Genomic DNA, 19,564 nt, shown 5'->3' with positions numbered 1-19,564 from the left:
AATGGAAAGGCGTTTAAATGGTAAAAGAAAATTCTTAAAAACAATGACAATCCTTTTTATTGATTTATTTTATCTAAAACCTTAACTTACTATGTATAAAGCTAATGATAATACTGATTAGGTGGTAAGTATTCTAAATAAAAAATACATGCGAAATTCTAGATAATAATGACTAGATAAGACCAACATTGTATTTAACAATGTTATTGTTATGTATATACACACGTGGTTAAAATGCCTACTATTCACACTTCTAGCAAGTTCACATTCTTTGTTTTTTTTTTTATTAATTGTTACACAATGAGCTCAATATTTTTTATTACACAACTGCCCAAAAACGGAGCGTTGTTTATAATAAGTAAGTAATAGGTACTTAATAAGATAAAAGTTTTGGTTATACTGTATACCTATTAACTAACAGAATTAGAATTTCTCTGGAGGCGCCACCTACTTCAATTGCATAAGTGGCGCCCCCATTTTTACTCTATGTATTTTTTATTTTATTTCAATGCAGCGTTTATCCAATTTTATAGTTTGATTGTAGTGCTTCTAATCACTGATTTTCGTCTTTATATACTACTTACTACAATGTCTATACGTGAATAGATGTTGTTACAAACGATTTTTTAAGAGTCTCTATTACAATGTTTAATATACACCCATTCTATATTACACTCTATAATACACATATATTTTATCTGAGACGGCTTATAATAATTTTATCGTAGTTTTAATTATGGAAATAACAGTGGTGAGGAGTTGAAGTTCAACGTATCATATTCTATCATCGGTCAGAAAACGCGCGAACACTTTCTTAAATTTGACATATATTTTCATAGAATGTCATTTTAGTATCTTACGCTCAAAGACTACAAAAACTAAAGATGAACCAACTCAGACATACATATTCCGAGCCCAACTTATACAAAGCTACAGATTTACATGTTATTGAAACAAAATATATTAACGCTCTGTACCAAATCTTGTCGGGTATTTTTAATACGCATATCCCTATCTTATACAAGCAAAACGAAGTCTACTTAAAGCTTTCTTTGTCTACAATTGTCATACTGTTGTAAAATGGCGCCACAATGTTAAGACGACCCTTCTAAAACTATGGCTCCGACACATTATCAGTGAACTCAGAAAGATGCCAGGGGGGGAATTTCACGAGCGTTTTGAACGCCGCCGCGGGCTATCATTAGTGTTTATTAAAATGTCAATTTAAATATCCTATTTTATAAATAAGTAAAGTATTGGTAATAATTTCATAAATGTTTAATTTTAAAAAAAGATTTTTTTTTAATGTCGAACACTAATGAAACGCTACACGCCGCGTGCAAACGCTCGTGAAATTCACCCGCCAATGTTTGCATTTTTGTTGCTTGCTATAGAGTGCCGGCGCGATAAAGGCGGGTTCACATTCACAAGTAGACGGCCGGGAGGCCGCAGCGCTGCAGATGTCAGCCGAGCATGCCGCCGGACATGTTGCCGTGCACGCGCATGTGCCGGTTCAGGTTGCCGGATTGGGAAAACCTGGAATCAGTGACACATTAGTGAGGTTGAGTGAGGTGCAAGAGTAACACACATACGTAGATCCTACTAACAAACTTTAATATTATTAGTAGGCTGTGCGAAACGAGTGAGAAATATAAACTGGTAAAACTCAAGGGCTCGATACGTATCGAAGTCTTGTTCGATTCTTACAAAATAATCCTATCAATATTATACTGTAGCGGGAGACCGCCACAAAGGGGAAATCTTCCCGCCAGGCTAGGTGTTGCGCCTGGGGAACCGCACGCGACAGACGGTATGCTTCCAATCGTAAACGCACTGTCTACGCGGTCTAGGCTTGTTAGCTTTCTACAGTGAGTCGACCGTAGTGCCATCTGTCCGTAGAGTCGTAGATCACTTGTGTGGCTTGTTATTCGTTGTGTTCGATCGGCTTTTTACATCTACAACGTTGTGCATGTGGCGTGCTAGATGTCGCCACAATACTACGTAAATGCGAAATATGAGGTTGTGTGTATGCAAAATCTACTGGATCGATTGTAATGAAATATGATACACGGGTAGAATATAACCTGGAATAAGACATAGGTAATTTTTATCTCCAAATTCCCATAGGAATAAAACTCCAGGGCGCAGCTAGTAATTCATAAATTTTCATAGGCAGACATACGCATAAATTGATCGATCTTTTTATTTTATAACTTAGTTAATTACCTCAACAAACACAGCTTGCACTGGTAAGGCTTTTCCCCGGAATGTATTCTCAGGTGTTTGGTCAACGTTGAACTGTCAGAAAACGCTTTCTTGCACGATCTACATCTGTCAATCAAAGGAAAACGTCGATTAAAACGATTTATTTTTTCTTTTTTGTTGATCTCGGCTCGAAGGACCAATGTGTAAATGATGTTAATTTTAATGCTTTTTGGAGCTGGTTAAATAAATATACCAAGACTACTTCGCGACACTTTTTATTAACACAAAAGACAAAGAGGAAGAGAGAACATTTTTAAATGTAAGCATTAGTGTTGCTATAATTAAAAATTTACAATTCAGTGTTGGGTTTACAACTGTATTATATTTGGAGCAAATTTTAAATTTTGTTTGCCCTGTGGAGGGAAAAAGTGTACATATCACCTTTATATATATTAAAATTATATCTTGGATCATCAATATACATATCAACCTATTCTATTACCTATGTTCACAATATAAACGAATTTGAATTTTGAGCGAATGTGTTGAAAAATTCATCAAACATGTACTCCATTATATTTATTTATTTATGTATACGATTTACATGATGACTGCTTTATTTATCGCAATGAAAGATCAGCATTGTACTTATATAGAATTCTCCAGAATTCGGCGAACTGTTTGGCAACAGAATGTGGGCTTCAATTAGACATGGTACAACGCGCGCCAACGACTGTTTATTGTAGTTCATATTGTACTACAGTTTTCTTAGCTTTACTTCATCAGAAAGCGGACCCTGGGCTCCGACGCTCAACGGCTGAAAGTAACCGGGAACACGCTCAGAGGAGAGCGAGATAGCAAGATAACTTACTGATAGGGCCTCTCGCCCGAATGTGTCCTCATGTGTGTCGTAACACTGGAACTCTGACTAAACCTCCGGTCGCAGATTGGACACCTAAACAAAAATTATATGGTTATAGGTAGGTGCCAAAGTTCAGGAAAATTCTTTCATCAGATGTTTGATGTGACAAACTAATTGTGAGGGTAAACTGTTGAAAGTATTACATTGTATGTGCCGTCTATACCTTGTACTATATATTAATTTTAATAATAATTTCACGAATGTTAAATTATGGGAGATGAAGTTATATTTTTTATTTAGAATTTATAAAGAATAGACTATTCAATAATAATTATTGGGACGATAGTTAATTTTGGAGATTATTGATAAAGCAAGATCTTTGAAGTTTTTAAAGAAAAAATCTTCTTTTGAATGTACAAGATCAATGTTTTATATAAACTATAAAAAACATACACAGTTACTGCAAAAAGTAATTGTCGTATCGATTTTGTTTTGTGCGATTGTTTATTGTTCTACCTACATTTTTGCTTTGTTACTCTCGGTAGCCGCACGCTCATTGTAAATAACTATACTTAGATTTAATTGTGTTTTCTTGATTGTATTTTTATGAGAAAAAAAAATATCTTTAAACCTATAAAGATATTTGAGTTTGAGTTTTATAACCCGATGCCTGGGGTTTGAGTAAAAACGAACCTTTAAATGTAGTTTCACCTGCGATTTTACGACCGGCCGTCTGCCTGACGTCAACCCTTTGTTGAGATGCCGTTGCTGCCTGTAAGGCTTTTTATCCCTTTGTCGCCTCGTACGACATCCACGGGAGGAGTACTACATATCTTCACTTGAGTGTCGCAAAATCCAAAAAACCATGAGCCCAAATTACAATATAGATATAGATTTTTTTTAGTTATTCTGTATTTTGTAATATATATGTGTTTTAGTTTAGTTTATTGTTACGTTTAGCTTAAGATTTTATTTAATATCGAAATTAAAGTAAATCATTACATAATATTTACCTATAGCGTAAAAGAGCCATTCCTTTACGCCAGGTAAAAATGTCCTCCATGCCATCTGTTTTAAACTCTCGGAAAATAATAAATTAAGAGGTCATTCCTTGAAACTGTGTCGCACATCGGCAAAAAGAAAACCAAAGAGTAATTTTCTATCCAATCGTGTGGTTCGAGACTGGAACAAACTCAATGAGAATGTCGTCACTGCACCTTCAGTCAACAGTTTTAAGAACAGATTGGATAACATCTCCAAACATCAAGACACGCACGCATCAGCTTAATGAGTTGCTAGTGTGTTATAAACAAAATAAAATAAATAATAAATGCCATGACAATAACAATATAATATATCCTCAATTGCACATTATTTCACATATGCATACAAAATGTTTAAATTTATAACACGAAGGAAAAAACCACAGGAAAAAACGATTAGGTAAACTTGAGCTGGAAATGCTACGAAGGTCTACGATCGTAACGGTTACTAGCTACGACACAGCATTCGTAGACATTTCATAAAATGTCATTTTTTTCTCACTTTTGAAATCGAATCACAACATAGTATAAAGATTATGTAGGTCTCCCGTCAAAACCCGTTCCCGGCTATAATTTTATTTGTATATACAAATATTTGTATATACAAATAAAATTATATGAGAGTACACTGAGGGCGAAGTGCGAGTCTGTATTTCACTTCTTGCTATCAAATGGATTCGTAGTGAGACGCAGCGAACCAATTAAATGTGGTGTGGTTGTCGTTGCGTTACATTGGCGCACTGTGATTGGTTAGCTGCGTCTCACTGAGAATCTACTCGTGTTGTTGAGATGTAAATAGCAAAGACGAGTATGGAGTATGGCCCTAGAATTCCATTCTATAGATCAGCATCTATAGAATGGAATTCTAGGGCCGGGCCGGACTTCGCACAGTATAATATACCTTACCTAAAGGGTTTTTGCCCTGTATGAGTTCTAACATGAGCAGTCAAATTGGCTGCTTGAGAAAAACTCTTATTACAATCCCCGCAGCGGTACGGCCTTTCTCCAGAGTGCGTTCGGAGGTGGGTCTTCAGGGTGCTGGGGCGCGCGTACGTCTTCCCGCATATACGGCAGAGGTTTGGTTTTTGTTCATCGTCTTCTGAACAGCCACTAAGCGCGCCCACCTGTATTAATTAAATACTTAATTATGAAATACTAGCTTTAGCTTGCGGCTTCGCTCTAGTGAATTTCCCACGGTAGTAGTAGTTATTATATTAGTAGATTAGTAGTAGGTATTATTCTCTCTGTACTTAAGAATGTATGCAAAATTTCAAAAAGAGTGAGTACGAGCAGATAAAGCTTGAAGAGGTAACAAAAAAAAATACTTTCGCATAATAATAATAATAGTTAGGAAGTTAGGCTTATTCCAAATGGATACACTCAACGGCCCACATCATGCAATGCACTAACGTTCCTAGTGAATATTTAGGTGCAGCAACTCTTGTGCCACACCTGGTGACCTCCCATCATCAGGAAGGCGGCATGCCTGTTTTCTTGCGTCATAATTCTCCATTATAAAAAAAGTTAATTACCTGCACTTTCCCCGAAGCATTAACACACGTGGTGTACCCATAATCCTGATGCATTTGTCCCGGATGGTTCACAATCGTGTACCCCATATTCTGTTCCTTCTGACTTTCTTGCATATACACCTTCGACGGCGATCGCTTCAACTGCGGCGTTTTCTGAGGGTAGTTCGCTTTTTGCTGGAACATTCCATAGTTCGGCTTCTGCGCGTTTTGTATTAACGGCTTGAACGTCGAAGTGGCGGTTATGAGCGGATCCGATTGATTGGGAGTTCTGAAGTCCGCGGTGAAGGAATAAGTGGCTGATGGATAAGAGTTGGGGCTTATGACGTTTTGTGTTTGAGGGTAGACGACGTTTACTGACGGAGTCGCTGCGTTTTGGTTCCATTGCACCTAAAGAGATAAAAGTGTTTAGAAATATTGTGAAGAAACTTTTACAAAAGCAGATAACGAATATTCTAGGAACCAATGGTTTTTTTATCTGAAGATCTCCGTCATTGCGCACTCTTCGTCAGCTACTAAAATCCATGAGGTGACATCACAAACCGAAGACAGACAGTCTCAGTAGTCGATGGTTATAGAATAATAGGTACCTATGTATAAGACAACAGTTAAACCTACCTGAGAAACAGCTGGTCTGGATAACTTAGCATTGAAATCTTCATCATAGACACATGACATGGTATATAGGACCACCGCCCCGCCCACCATTACGCTTAGTATATGTCAAGCTAAATTGAGTTCTGCGCTCTAAGACTTAGATTGCATTTACCTGAGAACACAGCTGGTCGGGGCAGCCATGCATGAATGGCCACGTTCATGGAAACATTGACACTCATGGTCGGAAATAGAGGACCGTCACCAATGTGCTCGTAGTACGTCAAGGTAAATTGAGCTCTGCGCTCTAAGACTAAGAGTCAATTTGCCTAAAAACACAGCTAGTCGTTGCAGCAATACATAGTCATATTCATGGAGACATGGACACATTGACATGATACTCGTGGTCGGGAATAGAAGATTGCCACAAAAACGCTCGCAATACGTCAAACTAAATTGAACTCTACGGTCTAATACTAAGAATTCATTTACCTGTCATAGTCATGTTCATGGACACATTGACATGACACTCGTGGTCGGGAATAGAAGATTGCCACAAGTACGCTCGTACTAAATTGAGCTCTACGGTCTAAAACTTAGAATCTATTTACCTGAGAACACAGCTGGTCGGGGCAGCCATGCATGGTCATGTTCATGGATACATTGACACTCATGGTCGGGAACAGAGGACCCCCGCCATAATGCTCGTAGTACGGGTAAGTGGCGCCGCCGTGTGCCATCATCTGAGAATTTTTTTAATGTAAAAAATCATAGTTTTTCAACTTTTGTAATGATAACAAAATATATATTATCTTCATCTACCTATGTAGTTGATGATGACAAACAGAGAGCGTTATAATTCCACGGCTGCTTGCGGCAGTGGGCCCAGGACAATTTGCCGAAGTTTCACCCTATAATTACGCCACAGCAGCTTATGGTTTTCCCCAATATAAACCTAGCTATATTTTTTTCTGATTTGTTTGTTGAAATCCTTCCGCCAATAATAGCCTAGAAGATCTGAATAAAGCTCATCAAGGAAGAAACCGGGATATCTCTCAGATGAGAGACAGAGAGCCGTTTCAACTTCCACACTGCTGGACAGGGACACAGGCCTTCCTTGTGGGTGAATACGGAGTACGGGCCATGATCCATCTCGCTGGCCCATTGCGGATGGGCGGGTTTTAACGACTGCAAATATAACCGGAACCAACGGCTTAACGTGCCTTCTAAAGCATTGATAATGCTTTCAGGAGCTCATAACACATCTCGATCCCTTGACCGACCATTGTGAGAGTGATTTAACCGTCACTATCAAATACTCTACCACTGCGTTAAACATGAGCGCTCCTCATTTAAAAACTATTCCAAGTATATTAAACCAGACTATAGGTTGTGTTTGCTCCGTCAAGAATATGTAGATTAAAAATCTATATGTCTGATATGCATAAGGATATATCTATATTTTTTCTACATACCTATGGAATCGCTCACATTATTTGTATAGTATTCATTGCAAACGTCACCTTATTTGGTATAACCATGGATTTAGTAAGTACGTTGTACGGAGTATTTACTAATTCCATGGGTATCACTGAAAACCAGGCTCCGCGTTGTGGCACATGCTGGGGGGCTACTATGAAATATAAAACACGTGGCACGACATTATGCCCACACGTTCTCTCTTTTATACACACAATATTGAAAAGGTGACAGGAAGAAGAGGTCCAGGGAGACCGAGGAAGAGCTATGTAAGCCAACTGAAAGAGAAGACAGGCGTTGTGTCTTATCGAGACCTTGAAAGCAAAGCCGAGGATAGAGAGGCGTGGCGTATACTCCACCGACAAGAGCATAGCTCTTAAATAGATTTTTTTTAAAACTTTAAATAAGAAGAAGAAGATGAACAGTACGTGAACATTAGTTACGTCTGGCGTATTATATAATCTGTGGTAACGTGCTACGTATTTGTGGGTGAATTTCACGACTGAACGCGGCGTGTAGCGTTTCATTAGTGTCGCATATTTTTTTAAAATAATGAATCTTATTTTTTTTAAATTAAACATTTCTAAAATTAACAATATGCCAGTACTTTATTCATTTATAAAATAGGATAATTAGATTGATTACTGTGTATGGCACAATTTAATAAACACTAATGATAGCCCACGGCGGCGTTCAAACCGCTCGTGAAATTCACCCTTGTAGGTATGCTTCGGGGCCCACTATCACTACCTTCTAATACCTTCTTGAAGTAATTCATCATTATTCTACTTCATTTTCTATATAGTTCTTGCCCGCGGCTTCGCCCGTGTCTTCTTCGTAAGTCCGCTCACAACTTATTATTGTCTAAGTAACGTATCGCGATGATAAAGGTAGCAGATTTTACGCCGCGTTCAAACGGTCGTGAAATTCACCCTACAATTATGACGTTAACATAACTTATCGCTAAAATCAACTCAGAGCAATTACAATCAAATCCAGTCCAACTCAACGAAGCCTTACCAACCCCTATATTAATTACAATAATTTCCCACTACACCCTCGATTTCCCATTCACTTTTCCTCTTTACATGTAAACACATTCAAACCTTTATTCCAATAGGTATAAGGATATAAAACGGAACACATTTCACGAAGTTTCGGTTCTATTTCATTTACGTCAAAAAATATGCAAGCATTAAAACTATTTACATAACGATCATAAAATGCAACTTTTTAAACGTATGTAGAATTCGACAGATGCCGTCTCGCTTCGTTCTCTGGTTGTACGTATGAGTGAGCGAGATGACTATACCTGCGGATGTGTCTCTGCAGCGCAGTCCCCGTGCACGACGGCATGTTTGAGAGAGAGAAGGACATCCGCGGCTTCGCCCCCGCCTCTTTCCCGGCAGTCGGCATTGTTTCGGCTGAAAAGGGAACTTGGTACAGTCGAGGGGAAAAGTGTTAGATTTGATCTACGATCTTGAAACAATATGTTATTATGATAATGACAATAAAATATTTTGACACCGAAGATATTTAGTTGTGGTCATTTGAACTGATTTTTTACGAGCTTGTAAAAAAACTTGTAAATAGAGTAGTAAAATTCAAATTCAAATCATTTATTCAGAAATTAGACCTTCACAGGCACTTTTTCACGTCAATTTTATATGAAATAGTTATTTCTCACAAGCTACAAACTACTGGCATTACGGAACGACCACTGCTGAGAAGAAATGCCGATAGAAACTCATTTGAACAGTGTTGGTCCCTATCATGCCAGTAGGGCTTACCATTATTGTAATATATAAAAGTAAGTATATATAATGTACATAGTCAAAAAGTATATCAAAACAGATTATGATTGTCAAAATAAAAATCAAATCATTTATTCAGAAATTAGGCCTTCACAGGCACTTTTTCACGTCATATTCTAAATTAAATGATGTTTACCAAAGCTACAAACTACTAGCATTTCGGAACGACCACTGCTGAGAAGAAATGCCGAAAGAAACTCATTCAAACAATGTTGGTCCCTATTATGCCAGAAGGGCTTACCATTTTTTAAATATAAATTTATGATTGTGATCCGAGTGCTGATAAAAAAAATATTTATGAAACACAATTAAGTAGTAAATTGAAGTATTTTTAATATACATCCTCGGTGGTTTAAACATTGAAAGAAATGAAATTGAAAGGAACGAAAACGAAATTAGTTTTCTAAGCTGTTTTCTTTTTGAAACATATTACAAGTTACAAGCAAATCTTCCCTCGTCTCCTGTATGATATTACGACGAGCACAAAAATCGCTTCTCAGTTATAAAAGACTAGCTTTTGCCCTCGCCTTTTCCGTAAGCTGTATATTTCGGTATGAAAGGTAGGTAGTATGGTAGTATAGAGAAGGACATAGGATATTCCCTTCTCAAGACTTCACACTACATGGTTGCAAAATTTAACTCGAGTAGATAGAGCATGAAGAGGCAACAAACAATATAAAATAAAACAATATAAAGTAACTAATATTATAGAAATCTGGTAATCTAATAATCTGGACAAGAATTACTGTTTTATCTGGAGACGCAAACAGGAGGGTATACATTGTATATTAAGTATAAGTTTGCCGTGTACTTATACTTTATACATATGATTATTATATGCACTTATGCTTGTTAGCTCCTAAACGAATGAATGTTTTTATTTTTTTTCTTTCATTTGAAGCACACTTTTAAATTTAATATTATCTTGGTCTAGATCAAAAAGTACCTAATGGTTAGAAGAAAATAATTTCAATTACGTGTTCCTTCAGTTACTACGAATACTATAATGTCGAAAGTAGTGTCTAGTACATGACTGCCTGTCAAATCAAAAGTGCGAAGTCGATGAGAAAAATTAGGCCAGGCTCCGATACTCGGTGGCAGAGAAAAAAGGAACAGGGGCGGCAGAAGGACCCCATGTAGAGGTACCAGGTAGATGGGACCAGATAGTCCCATTAAGATGAAGTTAAATAACACTCATTTGTATCCCGGCAAGGGGAGAACGGGACCAGCTACGGTAGTGGATCCAGCTTCACAGCTTCACAGCGAGAAGGACCTCATGTCTTCCGACCAAGCTTGCTCGGTCATCAATATCATCAATACATATAATAAAATTGCAGAAAGGCAAAATTTGTACATTGGATATTTTTTAAAATACGTATTTTAATTTTATATACTTACTTACTTACAATACTTGGTTACTGATATAGATGACGAAAATATAGTTTTGGAATGTTTTGTCTGTCTGTCTGTCTGTCTGTCTGTCTGTCTGAACGCGCATCACTCGAAATCTACTGGACCAATTTGCTTGAAATTTGGTAAATGGTTTTGTTCCCGTAGGATAATTGAAAAACTAATTATGAATCAAAAATTCCTCCGAATCCCGGGTTAACATCTTATAAACATTTCATCGCGGAAAATGAGGAGGGTCCTGTAGGAAAATTAAAATAACAATCCACGGAGCCGATTTACTTTAAAATTTTGTACTTAGAAAGGTGTAAACAGAATATAAACAATTTTTTTTATCGATGAAAGTCTAATGTAGATGTTATTAGAAGGTATAAATTTTCAATTTAATTTTGTTAAATTTTAGTTTTGAACATAAAGATAATAGATGGCGCCACCAAGACTTTTAGAATGCGCTGTAGTTTCGCTTTGACAAAATTATAATCAATAACAAAATATCGTACTTCCGAAATATATCACTAGATGGCGCCACTAGAACTTTTAAATCACTAAATCACGCTATGGTGTCTCTCTCACAAATCCATACTAATATTAAGAGGTAAGCGTTTGTGAGTTTGTATGTTTGAGGCGGGTAATCTCCGAAGCTACCAAACCGATTTAAAAAATTATTTCACCATTAGAAAGCTACATTATCCGAGATTGCTATAGGCATTTTTGTTTTGAAATAAATTAGTATTCAGCCAGATCAATCAACATTTATAAAGAAATCCGAAAAAAAAGCGCTAATGAAAATCTTTACGTTCGTGCGCTGGCCCTACTATTGATTATACACGCACACAATGTATTACAAAAATATAGGTTTTTAGTAGATCCATAAGAAAGTCCGCGACACAATACTATCTATCTTTTATAATTAAGTATACATATAAGGCATTTTATATGTAAAAAGATATTGTAAATTAAAAGGTGCATTTTTACAATTATTATTGCACAAGCATGAACCATATTAATCCAAGTATTGAGTAAGTATTGAGATTATTTCATCATCAAGATAATTTCACGACGATAAATTTTGTCCTTTACAGCACATAAATTGGATTATTAGATTCTGAAATATAGTGAAATTAAAAAATACGCACGCCGAATTATTTTAAGAAAGTAGGTAGCTATACTTTTATATTGTTGAACACGGCACGCGGCGACGGTGGCTCGCGGTGTAACGCAGAGCGCGGTCACAGCTCGCAACGAAATCGTAAGATTGATTAAGATTTTACTTAATAAATATGGTATTTTTATTTATTTTCGTTGTATTCATACAAAAATTGTTGTCAGTTGTCAGAACGACTTTCTCTGTCTACTTTCTTTCTTTATTAAAACTAAATTTACAATACAATACAAAATATATTTATTGCCCATAAAAACAATATTAGTACAAAATAATACAATTGTGCATACATATGGACCAATGGTGGGCCTATTGTTAACCAATCTCTTCCAGCCAGCCTTTGGGTAGTGAGAGGATAACAGAAGAGATTGGGCGCATTGTGGGCGCAGTATGTATCAATATATCAGTATAAAACTCTTCCGTTACTGAGTGACTGACTGACAGACAACGTATACCCGAAACTGCTGGGCGGGTGCTGGGCACCTACATGCCGAAATTTGGTATGTAGGTGAATGTAAGTGAGCACTAAGAGAGGATTTTTGGAAATTCTATTTCGAAGGGGGTGAAAGGGGTGAAAAACTGTAAATATGAAAGTTCTACACCGTTGAAGTTAGTGACATGAATATTTGGATTTTAATTGTTTACAACAAAGTAATTAATACGTGTTTCAGATTTTTCTGAAAATTAACCCACAACCCCTTCAAAAGGGGGGTGAACAATTGTATGGGATTTAATACAATTTTAAAGATAAAAAGCTGAAAATTGGCACACTTACTTTTTGTAGTAAATAACAGTAATAGTAAATACATAAAATGTTTAATTTACGTTTGCGGTTAATAAAAAACCGGGACGTAAAACGTCATGGAAAATGGGACGGCACGCGTTGCAGAAAGCGAGAGTGGGAGTCGGAGCAGGAAATAGGAAGGAGACACGTAGTAGGAATCGAGACGGGACGGGACACATTGCAAAAAACATGATGGCACAATATGTAGGAAACGGTACGAGATATCTACTTTACATTACATAGCAGGAAGCGGGATTGGACAAGTTTGCGGGACGAGACACGCAGCGGGAATCAGGAAATTGAAGTAAAGATGAGAAAAAATGCGAATTTGAATTATATATATTTACCAGTCTTACAGAGTACGCGATAAAAATTTACTGAGATTTTGCTATGAAATTCACGCGGGCGAAGCCGCGGGCAAAAGCTAATTATCTAATAAAGATAAAGTCAAATAGCTCTCACTTATTTCCCGGACAAGGGGAGAAGGGGAACAATGATGGTAGTGTAACACTAAATCCTCCAATCCTTTGCTTTTGCAAATTTGCTGCGTCACTGCTTCATGAATTAGTAAAAGCTAAATAACACTCACTTGTATGCCGGACAAGGGGAGAACGGGAACAGCGATGGTAGCGGATCCAGCTCCAGGGGGGGTAGCGAGAAGGACCCCATGTCCTCCGACCAGGCCTGCTCCGTCACTGTCCCATCGTCCAGTGTCTCGCACGGCGCGATGGATTCGCTTAAGGCGTTTAGCTCTTCGCCATTTTCTGGGCAGCAATTTTCGTTTTCCTGCTGTGGAAAATAATACTCTGTTAGATAACTTTTGTTTGTTATATTTTAAGTCTATATACCCATATTTGCTATACCTCTACAAAACACCGGTTATTAATAGTGAGACGGCTTTTATTCTTAAAAAATATTTTTAATAGAAACCTACAAGCGAGCAAGGAGTGCTAATCTCTTATATACTATTTGGTTATCTTTGTCATGTTGAACTGATCTCATATATAAAGATACATGCTTACCTACAATAGCTATGAAGAACTGTACTCGTAAGTAGTTAACTTATTTAGGAACTGAAAAATCTACCGCGCTATTTCGTCACCGCTACAAATAAGATGAAGTGACGTCGTACAGAACAACATAAAAAATAAGGGTTACAATTTCACTAGGTTTCACAACATCTAACACTTCGCAACCAGCACCATTTGTATATATATTTTTTTCAACTAGCACTTTTAGCGTTCCACTTCCTTTAGTGTACCTGGCAACAGTCTTCCTGGAATTCCTGTAAGGGTTGTATACAGGGATGCAAGGCGTCGCAGCAGATCCCGGGGCAGCCCTGGCAACAGTCCTCGAGCCCGAACTGCGGGTTGTTGGGCACGTAGCACTCCATGGCCCCGCCTCTTGCGCATGGCTACAGCGCAGGGGCGTCGACGGTCAGAGATCCCATCTCTGGGGAGATGACGGTACAGTCGGTGAGAGAAGTGATTTAAGAAAAGTAAATTATTTTAATGATAGTTAATGTTGAATTACTTCTTATTTATTTGATCTAATAATACTATGCAATATAGAAATTATGTGAAACAAGTTTATTTTATAAAAATGTCATTTTTACCACAAGCTTTTATTGTGGCATTGAACGCCTGACAAAAAAACCATGTCCGTGCTGTAAACCGTTGAGGTGTTCCCTCATTGGGAGCCGATCCTGGGTAATGGTGCACCCAGGTCGTGTTTATCATAATAATCTATTGTCATGGAAACTAAAGCGACATGGGATATTTCAACTTTGGATTACAGACAGACAAGCAAACATCAAAGCTTATAATTACAGAGAGACATTTCAATATATTTATAGGTGTAGACTGTTGAGACGTGACAGGTATTAAATAAATAACGTTTAATTTGCGTTGATTATGTATGTTTTAGGTGTGTAAAATTCCATTGCTTTATTTATTTTTAAGTCATAGGTAAAGTAAAAATGCATTAATTGATTCATTTAAATTATTAGTTTTTGATTTAAAGGCAAATTTTAAAAATCAAAATGAATTTTTTTATGAAATCGTAAGATTCATTAAATTTTTTATTTTAGTGACTATTAAAAAATGCATTGTAAAGTACATATTAATTAGGTATTTAAGATTGGATGCTATTTTCATTTGATTTTTGTAAATGTTTCATTGTCTGCTTTGCGATTCCGTAAAACTCGAAAGTCACTCACACTTGGCAAATCATTTTCACTTCTCCTGGCCTTGAACTTTATCTTTATTTTGCATTCTGTCAGTTATTTGCGATGTGTTGTGGTGTGATGTTCAAGTAGTGTTGTGAACTGCTCCCAGTCGTACCTATATTGCGCAAATACAATATTGTTTCTCATTTTTATGGTATTAGCGGAAAATCCGAAGAACAGCCAGTTCACGCCGCGACATCTTTGAACGGAGACCGTTTTGTTACAATCTGTTATTTAAAATTAATTTTTTTTTTTATCGAATCTTGATCGATTGCACTTTGGTCGAAATTTCTCAATTTTGGTGCATATATGTTATTCTACTCTGCATTTTTAATGCAACATAACACAGGTACAGAGCATGCTCTTTTTACTTTATTTTGACGAATTTTCAAAAACATATGTCATTTTTAAATCTCCTACAGTTTTACAGTTATGACGAGATATAATTTTTCACTAAAAACACAAGGTCGTTTAAAATTACATCTTGTACACATATAATAAAGCTGTAAGATAACTGTAAATAGGAGATATTTAAGTAAAATAAATATGAGGGGTCTTTATGGGACTAATAGAAACTAAAACATTTTTTTTTAAATTTTGTCTGTCTATTTTTGTGTGTCTGTCTGTGAGTATATTTGTTGGATGGAATTGGATGCGTTTTTCACAGTTTTATAGCGGATAATCTTAACTTAAAATCTGTGGATTTCATCGCGATACGTTGCTTAGAATCTTAGCTTATAACCCGAAATAATGACAATAAGTTAGACTTACTTTAAGACGCACGAAAAAAACGCGGGCGAATCCACAGGCAAAAGCTAGTACTTTCTAAATTCTTTAAATTAAATTCAGTTCTGAATTCCATAAATTCAATTTATTTCGCCCGAAATGGCTTGTCCATATTCAAAGTGCCCGGGCATTATTAACACTGTTATAATTTAATCACCATGCAAAGATTAGTTTAGTTACACCCTTACTGACATAAATTGGGGACTGATCATGTAAATTTAAGATGGTACCTGTATCTCACTGCTTAACTAGAGCTTTTTTTAGAGCTGTTACGGAAAATCGGAGGATAGATTTTAAAATCAGTGCACCCAAAATACTAAATAACTGTAGGAAAATTTGAGAAAAAGTTTGATTTTGTTAAGTGCACATAGGCTAACTAAATATATTGTTGCATATCTTTGTTTTGTTCAGATCTTAACTACGATTTTCGTCTATTTATTCTGTTATGATGAATAATATCAACGGAATATGGTTACGTTGGTTGATATGGTGTAAAACTCAAATTTTAATTATTTCGTTTCGTGTACTACCGTACATTACTACCGACAACTCTACCTATGTAAATATTTCTTTAACTGCTAATTTATAGAATGTTTATATATAATTCCAAATAAATATATTATATAAATAAGTACATACATATATAGGTATGTATGAATATTATTTATTGCTCATGACATCAACATTCAATAGTTTTTTTTTTTACACCTTACACCATTTTTATCATATGTCACTTAACAACATTCATTTAATTTTCGAATGGCTTTAAACGTATGTTAAAATATTACTCACTCATATATTTTATCTTTACAAACCTTGCACAAAGTGAAATCCAAAATAAACATTCGAATTCACAAATCACAAATTATTAAACACATCACAAAAATCACTGTTCAAAACGTTCGTTAATCAAATTAACGGTCCGAGCATGCGCCATAGCTATATTTTTAATTAAGAGAAAAAAATAAAGAGGACGAGCCTTCAGGCCGGTGTTGGCTACTAAACTATCATTCAAGTACTAAATGCACTCCCGCCCTCATAATTGGCTGTTTGTACCGAACCCCTCGATCGAAAAAAAAAAGTAACATACTGCGCGGGAAAGTAGCTGTCAACTCAGATCGGGTTAACGCGCGCGGGAGCTTGCGTTTTTGTGGTCAACCGTTTAGCGATCATCTGATACTATTTTGATTATAATTAATAGAGATATTCGATACTTTACATCGTTGTTTTATTGGTATTTCCGTCAAATATGAATTACAAAGCTTAATATTTCTTCAAATACTAGATCTAGATCTAGACAACATGTATTGTTGTCTCTTTCAAATATATCTTTGATCTTGAAGATTATAATTACCAATACTACTACTATCGTAAGTACTTACCCTACTGATGTTACTCGTATTTTCTTCATATTGTCTGTGTAATTAGTTTCATTCGGTCACAAAATATGATATTGGATGGTGGTTGGTTGTTGGTCGTCTTCATCTGTAATTCTCAAAATACAGTACACAGTACAGTAACTGAAAATATATAAAAACATTGACGGTACGATAAAACATTCAAGTTTTGACACAACACTTAGATGGATGTCAAAATTAAAAAAAAAACTGACAGATTATGAATACTATGTTTCGATATGATTTATTTCAAGATACGATTCGCGCGATAGTGTGCTACGAACACTACGATAGGTCTACACATGGTCTACGCACCGTACGAGTATAACATTTTTGATATTCATTTAATCTATTGATTTGTGTTGTGATACCTGTTTTTGATTTGATTGATATGTACTTCTAAGTTTCTAACAGTTGTAAGAGATATATTCATTTTAAATGATGACATATCCTAACTAATATTATAAATGCGAAATTAAGTTTGTTTGCTACCTCGTCACACTCTATCTACACAACCAATCTTCTTGAAATTTTGCATATGTACATGTAGTTTGAAGTATGGAGAGGGACATACACAACATCTTTCATCCCGGAAAAATACCTGTTCCCGTGGAAACTTTACGCGGGCAACAACTGGTTTTTAGTAAAAACAAAGTTATCGCAACACAGCGAAGAAAAGCTGCCAGTGTTCTGAAGCACGTGGCGCGTGAAAAGATTATTTTTATTTATACCTACTTTATATGACTTAAATTACTTAAATTGGGCAGTGGTTAAGGGAATAAAATTAAAGATATGTTGTAAGAATTCTCAAAAGATCATTTTTATTATTGGTTGCTAAGCACCGATGCCATAGTCTTTTTAAATTTATTTTTTAATAATCAATACTCCCACTTAAATTAAAAAGACCTACATTGACATTAATTAAATATTCCATAACCCTTTGTTAACTGAAAATAACTCAAACACTATTCATAATACTATCTCTAATAAAGTTAAACCGGCTAAGGGGTAACGCCTTGGTCAGAAAATCAGCAAGTTGATACGAACTTTCTACATACTCTATGTTAATTATTTTCAGTTCCACCTTTTCTCTAATAAAATTATAACGAACATCGATATGCTTGCTTCTTTTATGAATTACAGGGTTATGTATTCATTTAATTGCACTTTGGCTATCAATTTTTAATGTTACAGTATTTTGTGGTTTGCCTATATCCAATAAAAATTGTCTTAACCACAAAATCTCTCTAGCAGCATCACTAGCAGCCATATATTCGGATTCTGTTGTAGACAATGCTACTGTATTCTGTTTTCGACTTGCCCAAGTAACAGGTCCACCATTCATTAAAAATAAATATCCAGTATTGGATTTTCTAGAATCTATGTCACCTGCAAAGTCAGAATCCGAATATCCAATTAACTCTGTACCATTTTCATATACAATTGACCCATCTTTTGTAGTAATCAAATAACGTATAATACGTTTTACAGCATTGACATGTATAGCACCTGGATTACTTACATATCTACTCACTAAATTAACAGCATAAGTAATATCAGGTCTAGACACCGAAAACAAAAATATTAGCGCTCCCACTGCTTCTCTATATGGAAAACTATTAACAGTATCATTCTCATCTTCATTTTTAGATAGTTTTACATTTACATCCACGGGTGTGCTACAGCCTTTAGCTTCTGTTAAATTAAACTTTTTTATTACACTCTCAATGTAATATCTTTGACTTATAGATATACGACCTGGTGTCTTATTTACTTCCATACCAACAAAAGAATTCAACTTTAATGTTCTAATTTCAAAATTATTTCCTAAGTCATTTAATATTACTGATAAAATGTCTTTGTTTTCTGATAACAATAATCCGTCATCTATATAGATTATTAACAAAACTTGAATATTATTAAAATATCCAACAAAGATGCAATTATCTGCATGACACGGTTTAAACCCATAAGTAGTAAGAAACAATGTAAACTTTTTGTTCCAACAGCGGGGAGACTGTTTAAGACCATATAACGATTTGTTCAACTTACATACTTTCGACGAGTCTGCTTCGACACCCTCTGGTACCTCCATATAGATTTCCTCCAAAAGATCACCGTACAAGAATGCAGTCTTTACATCAAATTGTTCAATCTCTAAATTTTTTGCCGCTACACTCAATATTAATCTAATTGAATCATACCTGGAGGTCGGTGAAAAAGTTTCCTTGTAATCCATACCTTTAATTTGGGAAAACCCACGAGCACACAGGCG

General features: G+C 35.9%; 1 protein-coding gene across 1 annotated transcript; it reads right to left on the bottom strand.

Annotated features, from left to right (window-relative positions):
• Positions 1-84: 84 nt before the first annotated feature.
• gl (glass) lies at positions 85-16,880 on the bottom strand. The gene is made up of 10 exons (XM_053763833.2): positions 16,708-16,880; positions 14,141-14,331; positions 13,469-13,668; positions 9,025-9,136; positions 6,845-6,976; positions 5,643-6,029; positions 5,017-5,234; positions 3,077-3,160; positions 2,227-2,331; positions 85-1,536 (listed from the first exon to the last, which is right to left on the bottom strand). The coding sequence occupies exons 2-10, from the start codon at positions 14,270-14,272 to the stop codon at positions 1,464-1,466; spliced, it is 1,443 nt and encodes a 480-aa protein (XP_053619808.1). The 5' UTR covers positions 14,273-14,331; positions 16,708-16,880; the 3' UTR covers positions 85-1,463.
• Between the last annotated feature and the right edge of the window lie 2,684 nt (positions 16,881-19,564).

The sequence above is a fragment of the Plodia interpunctella genome, chromosome 24, assembly GCF_027563975.2.
Source record: "Plodia interpunctella isolate USDA-ARS_2022_Savannah chromosome 24, ilPloInte3.2, whole genome shotgun sequence".
Classification (NCBI taxonomy): Eukaryota; Metazoa; Arthropoda; class Insecta; order Lepidoptera; family Pyralidae; genus Plodia; species Plodia interpunctella.
The sequence above is the reverse complement of the archived record's forward strand: the minus strand, read 5'-3'. Positions and strand labels throughout refer to the sequence as shown.

Coding starts and splice junctions, on each gene's coding strand:
- gl (XM_053763833.2), bottom strand. CDS start 14,272: ATGGAGTGCTACGTGCCCAACAACCCGCAGTTCGGGCTCGAGGACTGT. Junction 6,977..9,024: donor CTGCAGAGACACATCCGCAG/GTATAGTCATCT, acceptor AAAAATTCTCAG/ATGATGGCACACGGCGGCGC. Junction 2,332..3,076: donor TCGGGCGAGAGGCCCTATCA/GTAAGTTATCTT, acceptor TTTGATTGACAG/ATGTAGATCGTGCAAGAAAG.